Source organism: Prunus avium, chromosome 1, assembly GCF_965620075.1.
Source record: "Prunus avium chromosome 1, drPruAviu1.hap1.1, whole genome shotgun sequence".
NCBI lineage: Eukaryota > Viridiplantae > Streptophyta > Magnoliopsida > Rosales > Rosaceae > Prunus > Prunus avium.
Window position 1 is genome coordinate 8,062,991 of NC_142284.1, and position 10,453 is coordinate 8,073,443.

Here is a 10,453-nt window from a genome sequence, read left to right on the forward strand (position 1 = left end):
GTTATAAACGAAAAATCATGATTTAACGGTTATTTCAACTCTGATTTTGATGATTTTTTATAGCTACACTCCTTGACCCTATATGAATACAATGAATCAATTCGATCGTCAATTTAAAATATTTACACTAGTGGATACCACAAAATCTTATGTTACATTTAACAAAAGTATAAATAAACTCTTAATTGTTAGTGAATATATTATTTTGATGGCATATGTATTCTATGAAACTATTTTCAATGATCCAACCGTCAAACTTGTTTGTTTATACTTCGAGATCATATATGCCAAAAATTGGAAAAAATCAACATTCAGAGATCAAGTAATAGGACAAAACTTTTCGACGGTTATAAACGAAAATTCACGATTTAATGGTTATTTCAATTTCGATTTTGATGATTTTTTACAGCTACACTCCTTGACCCTATATGAATACAATGAACCAATTCGATCGTCAATTTAAAATATATATTTTCTAACAAAAACCCAATCCGAACTACAATAATATATGTTTCTAACAAAATAATTTTTTTATTTTATTTATTTTTGTACAGACTTTGCGAGACGAAGATTATTATTTGTCGCGCAAAGTCATCCAAAATATTTTAAAAATAATTTTTTATTTTATTTATTTTTGTAAACACTTTGCGAGACGAAGATTATTATTTCGTCGCGCAAAGTCATCCAAAAATTTTTAAAAATAATTTTTTATTTTATTTATTTTTGTAAAGACTTTGCGAGACGAATGACACTTCGTCGCGCAAGACTTTGTGCACCGAATTATTGTCTTTCGTCGCGCAAAGTCATGCATAGATTTTTAAAAATAATTTTTTATTTAATTTATTTTTCAAAAGACTTTACGAGACGAACCACACTTTGTCGCGCAAGACTTTGAGCGACGAATTTAAGTGTTTCGTCGCGCAAAGTTACTTTTCGCAACGATGCTTTGTCGTCGCGCAAAGTGACTTTGTGCGACGATTTGTATTTCGTTGCGCAAAATTTAGTCGCGTAAGACTTTGCGTGACAAAGTTTAATTTTCGTCGCGCAAAGTCACTTTGTGCGACGAATTGTGTTTCGTCGCGCAAAGTTTGGTCGCGCAAGGGGTTTTTTTTACTAGTGATGGTTTTTCGTAAACTTGTTCCAGTTCAAGCAACTAGGCTTTGAACGTGTAGGCTTTCCCGTGTCGCATGATCAAAATTCCTTTACAACTAGAAGTTTCGGTACATATATGTTATATTTTTATTGTTTTGTTGTTAAAAGAGCAGGAACTGTTTCATTGATAAAAATGGAAAACCTTCTGAGATGTCCGGTTGATACTCTTAGTTCTATGCTAATGAGTGCGAAAGAATGGCTGGAGCTGTTCCATTGATAAACATGGGAATGGTACGTATTTGCTTTCCTTGTGATCGACAACTGCAAATTTATCTTTACCAAGAGAATCAATTTTCTGTCATTGATTTTATTTATTATGTGGTGGATACTTTGCTTGACTAGCTAACAGGTTACTATTTGATTGATACTTTACTTGACTAGCTACCAGGGAACTGTTAGATTGGATTGGAGTTGAGTCCAAGCCAGTGTTTATGAGTCTCACCCCTCTAGGTGAGACTTGTAAGACACAATATGTGGCTCACCATACAACGGCTAGGACTCTTGTCCATTTCAATTGAAGTCCGGTCCCGTCCAGTCCAGTGAGACTACTAGAAGATACACCCTGGAGAAGACAAGAATCCAATATTTTTAAGACCAAGAGCAAAGAATCTGAAAAGACTTTCTCGCACTGGAATAATAATCTTTGTATATATGCTTTGCGGAGTTCATCACAAGTCAAGATGCTTACATATAGCGGCCACTAAAATATCAATAAACATTACTTGATAGACATGGATCCTTCCGTGTATACCGTGTATAAGGCAGCAAGATAGGGTGACGTTGGTTTCTTGAGAAAAAATAAAGATGCTGACGTACCAGATGATCTTCTCCGTTAGAAAACGCCTATGGACAATAATATACTTCACATTGCCGTTGAGTTCAAGCACATAGATTTCTTCAAACAAATCCCACCACAATCGCCATTGTTTTGGACCACCAACAACAAGGGTGAAACTCCCCTCCACATTGCTGCTAGAGTTGGTTGTGATGAAGGAGTTGAGTTCCTCATCAACCATGCGAAAAAACTATGCGTTGATGATGAGGAGAGCGAACCCACTACTTATCCAATGACACGAGGAGCAGTGCTTGATTGGGGTTGATGCTTCAAGATTATTCAGGGTGTTGCTAGAGGGCTTCGTTGTCTCCACCATGATTCCCGTTTGAAGGTAATACATAGAGATTTGCGGGCTAGGCGGGCTAGGCGGTCTAGGCGGTGGCTAGGTGGTCTAGGCGGGAGCTAGGCAGTCGCTAGGCCGGCGCTAGGCGGTCTAGACGGGAGCTAGGCGGTCAGGTGGGTGCTAGGCGGTCTAGGCGGGGGTGCTAGGCGGACGCTAGTGCCTAGAAAAAAAAAACGCCATTTGGAATCTCCAAGGTCAGGAACGAGATGACGATGGTGCTATGAGCGAGAGACAGAGAGATGAGGATTGAGGAAGAAGAGAGTTCGCGGGTTATGTCTGAGCGAGAGAGAGGGGCTGGAAGACGGCTCTTGTTAGAGTTAGGGTTTGAGAAGGAAAATTGCATTTATATGTTGATGAAAAAAAACAAAAAGAAGAGATGGGCCCCCGATTACTCCTCTAGGCATTAGACCCCTACTTCCAGCCCGCCTACCACCTTGTTTCGAACATTGGGATTGACATGTTGGTAAATCAAGCTGTAGCAGAGGCAAATTCAGATGAAAATACCAGAGGCAAATTCTTCTAAACTAATTAATAATCTCAATGTTATATTTTTGAAAGGCGAATGGTCTTAAATTTGATGTGATGGAACATCTAATTAGGTAGTAGCTGAGCAAATAAACTTACTATTTTCTAGTTTCTCCTCTCTAGAATATCAGTTTTTAATCATGACTTCACAAAACCTTTGACAATACACCCTCTATTAGTCAAACCGTTAATAAGTCTGTTAAATTCTGACTTGGCAAATGTGGATCCCATTTTTTTGCTCACGTTGCCTATATGTAGACCAAAAAATTATTTTATTTTAAAATAATTTAAAATTTTAAAAAACAAATATTTTTTTAAAAAAAAAACATAATTTTCTATAAGTTAGGGGGATTAATTGCTCACGTGGCCTTTAATTATATATATATATATATATATATATATATATATATATATATAATAGGGGGCGAATCAAAAGTACGACTACAAGTTAGGGGCATTTTACCAATTCACCCTTGTATAAATGAAAGTTGGAAATTATGCTTTTATTTGGTGTGTGAGAAAATAATAAAAAATAAAAAGAAAACCAAAACAGGGGTTTAAAATAAACTTCTCTCATAAAAATAGCTCCAAAATCTGAGGATGATTAGATGAGAGTGATAGAGGTTTATTTATTAATTGTAAAGTTGTAAGATTTTGGAGCTATTTTTATAAGAGAAGTTTATTTTAAACCCCTGTTTCGGTTTTCTTTTTATTTTTTTTTATTTTCTCACGCACCGGGCGCGGGGTTTCCGCCTACCCCCGGGTCCGGGGCGTGATTGAATAAGGGATATTTGTAAATAGAAAAAATCCACGATAATTCATGGTTTTCATATGCTCTGATACCATACCATGCTTATACCACTTGGTCCCGAATGCCCATTTATATAAACTAACACCCATTTCAATCATCCCATAATTCCCCTTTTGTTAGTCATCTTGTCTAACTCCCTTTCGCCAGTCCCGAATCACCCAATAAAAATCATGTGCACTGTGGGATCCCTGAGACCTGGTACCTGCCAAGAGTTAGACTCAACTACACAAAAGATCCTTCCCATTACCCTTTTTTCTATACTTTCTTTATCAACCCAAGGATTCCAGCCAATTTTCATGACATGATATAATTATGCATTTCAAATAATAATAGCATGCATAATATAGTGCTCACAAAATTTAATTAAATCAATCTCCGTAAAGGCTCTACAAGAAATCCCTACCTCGTTTCCAAAGCTAGCTCCAAGTTAAGAAAACACAAACTCCGACCTCTTAACTCCAAGAATATTATTACCACTCTCTCTTTCTTTTTCTCTCTACCACTATTTTTCCCTCTCGTTTCTCATGCAAACTATGCATGCCTTCTCTAGATGTAGTAAACCATTTGTAAACATAGACTCCTATTTATAGTAGTAGAAGTAGGCAACAAGAATCCTTCATTAGTTAATACTCTTGGCGGTAACAGTATAGGATAACAACAACTTGAGCTTATCTTCAATCTTTGCCACCTAGCAAGAATGGTGGCACCATCTCTAGCTACAATATTCTTGATCCAACACCTCATGCTAATACCAAAAATATCTTTTAAGCCTTAACTCCTAAGTTTTCAATAAAATACAATATAATTTGAGATAAGAAGGTTTGTCCAAATCTATCACTCAACTTAAATATCTATCAAAATATACTAAGATTGACCTCAACGTATACCATGCAAATAATATGGATTCTTATATATATGAGAACTAATAGTGAAAATTGCACATATATATATATAATTTATAAATTAAGTGGCAAAATATTACATCTTCAAACTATAAAATTTTATAAATACGGGGTTTCACACATTGCTTGAGGAAACACCTTTTAAGTGATTTGCTATAATAGCTTTCTAGCTATTTTAGCTAGAATTTGGCTAAAATTTGGAGACTCTCCTAAAGATGCTCTTATACCAACACATTACAGGTAAGTTTTTTTTTTTCCTAAATGACATTTCCAAAAAAAGCAATTTTTTGTTATAAAAATAACAAAAGCAATTTTGTTTAAACAAACGCTACCCATGTATTGTCGAAGTAAATAGAGATGATTTTCAAGTGGAAAATAATAATAGTAATAATGTATTATAGCCAACAGCAATGAAACATGAAATGAAATGAAATATCCTCATCATAATCTCCAGGCAAGAATTACTAATAAACAAAAAAAATTGAATTCAAATTCCTCCACAGTGAATGAACCTTGAGGAGATCTTCATCCTCATGAAAAATCCACATGGAATTTGAAGGGACACAACTAACAATCTAATAACATAGAAAGCAAGCATGGACACATAGCTTACATGACCTACAAACAAAATTGACATGAACTGATCTTAATTTATGTATCAGTTTAGCTGTGAACATGCCTGATGGCTGGCACTGGCACTCCAAAGATGCAAGGTGACCCTCTTAACAAACTATTGAAATTGAAGCATTTGCCTGGTGATCCCCCAATCCCATTAATTGCTTGATCCTCAACCACATGATCGTCGTCGTCGTCGTCGTGGTCATCAAAATTTTGGTCATGATCATCACACTCATTCTCAATTCCTTTCCCATTCCCATCTTTGTTACCCACATCACAAACAAATGGTGGAATCAAAATCTCATCATCAAGTGTTACAAGCTGCAAAGTAAGCCTTCCATTGGACCTATGAGCCCTAAAGTACTCATGATGCCTAACCTTTTCCTCAGTGAGAATCAGCCTGCCATCACTAGTGTAATGCCTCTTCAACACCCAAGGCATATGAGCAGGCAAATTCTCAGTGCGAGCCAGCCAGGGTATAGGAGGAGGAAACTCTTTATTCTTCCTAGCCCATTTTTGCTCTTTCATACCCCTTAATTTCTGACTAAAATTACATCCCTGCCCATCCGCACAATTGGTCACATTTGGTACATCACTATCCTTGAGCACATCAACAGAGCTCTCCATTCCAATGTAGTCACCAAACAATACAGAAGAAGAAGTTGGGGAGAGAAAATCAGAGAGCATCATGGAACAAGTTTTGTGAGACGTGTTTTTTTGGGGGTCAAGACTTAAGGCCCTGAGACCCAATTCTAGAGGAGTTTGGTTTTGGCATGGGTGAGGCTTACTGGGGATCTGCATAGTATTATACAAGAGGGCTACAGTGTGAGAATGCTCTCTGTTTGTGATTGTTTGGAATTTACAGAGCTGAATGTCTTGGCTAGAGAGGAAGATAAGCGGGGCCAGCTAATATCTGATAAACATTGCTGTGCTGTACCGGGGCCTTGCCCGGAAATTTTGAAAACAGGTCAAGTAAGGTAAAACTATGTTGTCAAGATAATGTTGAATTGTACTGTTAATCTAGACTGTACATTAAAGTTTATTTTAACATTCAATGCATAACACTGTAGATTGTTAATGTAGACTAAACATTTAAATTTTTTTCAACATTTGTTGTGCGGCAATATAATACCTCAGATTGTTCTGTACTAAAGTCTTAGCTTTCACACATGGTTTGGTAGATTGCACCACATGTTGTTTTCAAGTAATGTATAAATGCATTTGTTGTGGCTTGAACGCGACCCCACAAATTTGAATCTTGTGCACCGTTGAGGTGATTGAAGTACTTAGTGTTATTTTCAGTTTAATATCCTAGTGACAGCAGTGACCGAGGCGCAGCTTGATGGGTGTAAGTTCATAAACAATGAAGGATACTATTTGCTTCCTTACTTGTAAGGAGATATTCCTCCTTATTGTGAATCACAATTTGACATTCTAAAAAGAATGAACAAGCATGAACAAGCATGAAAGCATCTAGATTCAAGAACATAAAATGAACTCCACCAGCATTTTAAAGTCGAAGAGAAAATGTGAAAAATTCTTAATAAATTTGTTAATAATACGAATAAGTTTAAGATTACAACTTCATAAGGTTGTTTTAATCTTATAATCTTAAACTAAATAAAAATAATTATTATATTAGGAAAATAACATTCTAAAAAGCTGTTTATTCTATAATTTGAAAAGGAAAAAAAGAGAGAGAAAAATCTAAATTTTGTCAAAAAGAAGGTCGTTCTTCCCTTCTTAGCGCTATGCTCACTTCAAGCGCGGTTTCCATCTTTGGTCTCTGTTTTTCACAATTTGAATAGTCTCTTTTTGGTATATTTTCTCCACAAGATTTGAAACACCCCACTCCCACCTCACAAAAAATCTTGTATTACATTGACCCCTTCACTTATAAACAACTTGACCTAGAATCACTTCGAATCAAGTTGACCTAAAAATTAGGGTTAATTACAATTTAATACTCTGTAGTTACACCCTTAAGACATGTTAGTCCATATCTTTTCAATTTTTACAATCATATACCGAATCTTTTAAATTTATTACAATGTGATTCCGCCGTTAGAGTTTTCATCAAATCTCTCTGTTAGTTGCCTACGTGGCACTAGGGATCCCACATTTTCTTTTTTTTTTTTAAATTTTAAATTGATTAAAATATTAATTACTTTTATAAAAGTAAAAAATAAAAAGTTAAAAAAATTAAATTAAAAAACAACTCTCTCCTTTACCTTTCCCTTCTCCTTCCCTCGCTCAAGGCAGCCCCTACCTCCTCTGCAACCCCGCACAGCCCCTCCTCCCCCACTAACTCTAGCTTTAGCTTGAAACCCACGGTCTTATCATTCTACGCCCCACCACCTTCTATCCATGTTACTCTCTACTAACTTTTCATTTGGTCAACCGGAGAGGAGTAAGAGATTCTAATAGCTAATTGGACTAAATCAATCTAACTGGCAATGGTTGTTAGAAAAAGGTGACACAAATATGAAGGCCAAAACTCCAAATCAAGATTCAAATACAGCATAGGATCAAGAGAACTATAAAACAAGGCCCAGGAGCTTAGGCTGGACCAAGTCAGAGACCAATGGGTGCATGAGCATTGTGTTTTTGTCCTAGTTTAAATTAAAACCAATTGTGTGGTAATTAAGGTGTGCCTATTATGACAATTCAGTTAAAAGAATTATTGAGCTATATATGTATATCCCTCAGGGTCGGGCCACCGGTTTGTTGAATAACACACGTGAGTCTACTGTAGGAGCACAAAAAAGAAAGAAAAACCCAGAATTGAGTTCTCTAATATAACAAAAAGTAACTTTAAAATGGTTATCAAAACACCATGCATTAGGTCACTACTAAGATAACCTCACACATAGTAAAATCTAAGTATCCGAAAACTTAGTAACTAAAACATCATAGAAAAGCGAAAGCAAAGCCTTGAAATGTAGAGGCTACAGCCGCTCACTGACCACCAGGTAGCGTCTTGATAATATCCGAGTCACCTGAACATTAACAAATGACATGTCAGCCAAATCAAATTTTCATATCAATTAAAACCTAAACAGATCTCTTAAAATCATAATAGAACTACAGAATACCTGGATCAACGATGCTAAGGCACGATACCCGGAAATACTTTCCACAAGCTGTACCCAGATCAACATTGTCTGAAAATAGAAGAAATGGTCAGCCAAATGAAACGGTAAAAGTCTAGTAAACAAAATAATTTCCTTTGTTGACCGATATTATCAAAAGAAAATCATTCTGCAGCATACACATCTTTACTATGTTATGCAAGGGAGCAGAAAGACAAAATCCTAAATAAAAGCTCAGAAAATGGCATTCCTCTTCCATTTGTATTGGAGGACAAAAATGAGTTTCATGCACATACAAACATTGAACATTATGAGAGGAGTGCAACCAGCGAGTTGCTCATCCAAGCAACGCAACAAATTACTACTACATGAAACCAATATCTTTGGGGACAACTAGTATACGTTTCTAAGTCAAATCAACACATTGAACTAAGAACAAGAAACATGCGGATATGTCTAGTGACATTACGCCTATTAACTCCAAATAGACAAGGTGAAAGGAAGAACTGCTGGATTACAAGGGAAAAGACTGATATATAAGCATCATTTCCCATGAAAATCCACCAGCCAAGAAGATCACCTGGCAAGGAGGCTTAACATTACAAAGTACGTTAGTGAACAATCAAGAACTAAGACCAAATGATGGTTTAACCAACACACTGAGACAAGTTCCCACATCTAACAGCCAATAAATATCACATTAATTTACACTTTCTAAACACCAGCCATCACAGTTTCTATGAGATTTTGACACCAGAACCATCTGGATTTGTAATCAAGAGGCAACAAGCAGCCAAGTGAGATTCAAGAACAAGAATCATATTCCATGTTCTACTCATTTTTCATATTCCATGTCGATCCCCAACGTCAACAATCACTGAGACAAGTTAATTCTTCAACTTAAGAATCTCTTAGAGTGCATTAGTCGGTGGTTGAAAGAACTAATTGGAAAATTTATCAAAGGCCGCTGCACTAAACATGCAGGCATTGGATATAAATAAAAGGTTGATATGCATTTCAAGCTTGTCAAAGGGTGCACCCTTATTTTCCACCAATAATCCAACACCTATTTACATTACTTTTATTTATCAAACACTTCCTAACTTCAATTAATGTTTCTTTGACATTTACTAGTAGAGAAACTACCATTTAGGTGAGCTGAACACAACCCATCAAATATTGCAACAATTTTTTTTTGTTCTTATCAATGTTAGTTAAAGAACAGAGAAAACTATACAACAAAGACCCTAAACAACATCCTATAAAATGATAATAACAAAAGCAGTTCAAATCTGATGCAAACCCAAACGTTATGGCTGCAGAGCACTTACTTCCATTGTAGTGGTGAACCCCAACCTTGGCAAGCATAGCATAGTATTCGATTTCGGACTTTCGCAGAGGTGGGCAATTGTTGGAAATTATAATCAGCTTCCCTGCATTTTGTTCCACAACAAAACAAATCCCAATTACAAAACTTGAAATTAACCCAATAAAAACTAACCAAATCACAGTAAAATGGAAATAATAGACAGATTGGAAATTGAAAGAGATATGAAAGCTTGCCTTTGGAGTTACGAAGAGAGTCAATGACGGTTTTGTAACCCAAGGTGTATTTTCCGCTCTTCATGACCAGAGCGAGCCTGGTGTTGATGCTCTCATGGGTCTTCTTGGTCTTCTTCACGGCCACCATTTTTGACACTTATCAGATTCTTCGCTTTTGGTGCCCAAACGCTCTCTCTCACTCGGCGGCCGAACTCGAAAGAGTTGAAGAAGTAGAAGAGCAGTAGAGTTTGCTAGGGTTTTAGTATTGGTGCCAATGAGAGATGGTCTTACACGTGCAATTCACGTGGGTGGTTTTTTCTTTTTCTTTTTCTTTTGGAAACGGGCCTGAAACGAAAGTTTATATTGTCTGCAAAGTCGATAAGCCCATTAGAAGCAAGTCTTAATTATTCATTTGCCCTTTAAAAACAATTGAAGTCTCAATTTGCTTTACTTCCGTCTACAAATTTGTAGGTAATTTCTACCATTAGTTTTTTGAGAAGAAGATGAATTCCATTAATATTTTAAGAACATTATAGAAGAACATGCATGATAACAGTGGCCTTGCTAAAGCCTTTTCAGAAATTCTGGGCAAGGAAAGAGTCTAGACAAAACCACAATAACAGAGCAGACACC

At 36.3% G+C, this 10,453-nt stretch overlaps 2 protein-coding genes across 2 annotated transcripts; both read right to left on the bottom strand.

Moving 5' to 3' along the window:
• Window positions 1–5,010: 5,010 nt before the first annotated feature.
• Window positions 5,011–6,124, bottom strand: LOC110774302 (uncharacterized). Its single transcript, XM_021978843.2, has one exon. The coding sequence runs from the start codon at window positions 5,985–5,987 to the stop codon at window positions 5,232–5,234; it is 756 nt and encodes a 251-aa protein (XP_021834535.2). The 5' UTR covers window positions 5,988–6,124; the 3' UTR covers window positions 5,011–5,231.
• A 1,829-nt stretch (window positions 6,125–7,953) lies between these two features.
• Window positions 7,954–10,062, bottom strand: LOC110774303 (large ribosomal subunit protein eL30). The gene is made up of 4 exons (XM_021978844.2): window positions 9,842–10,062; window positions 9,610–9,711; window positions 8,282–8,350; window positions 7,954–8,185 (listed from the first exon to the last, which is right to left on the bottom strand). The coding sequence occupies exons 1-4, from the start codon at window positions 9,966–9,968 to the stop codon at window positions 8,145–8,147; spliced, it is 339 nt and encodes a 112-aa protein (XP_021834536.1). The 5' UTR covers window positions 9,969–10,062; the 3' UTR covers window positions 7,954–8,144.
• Window positions 10,063–10,453: the final 391 nt, after the last annotated feature.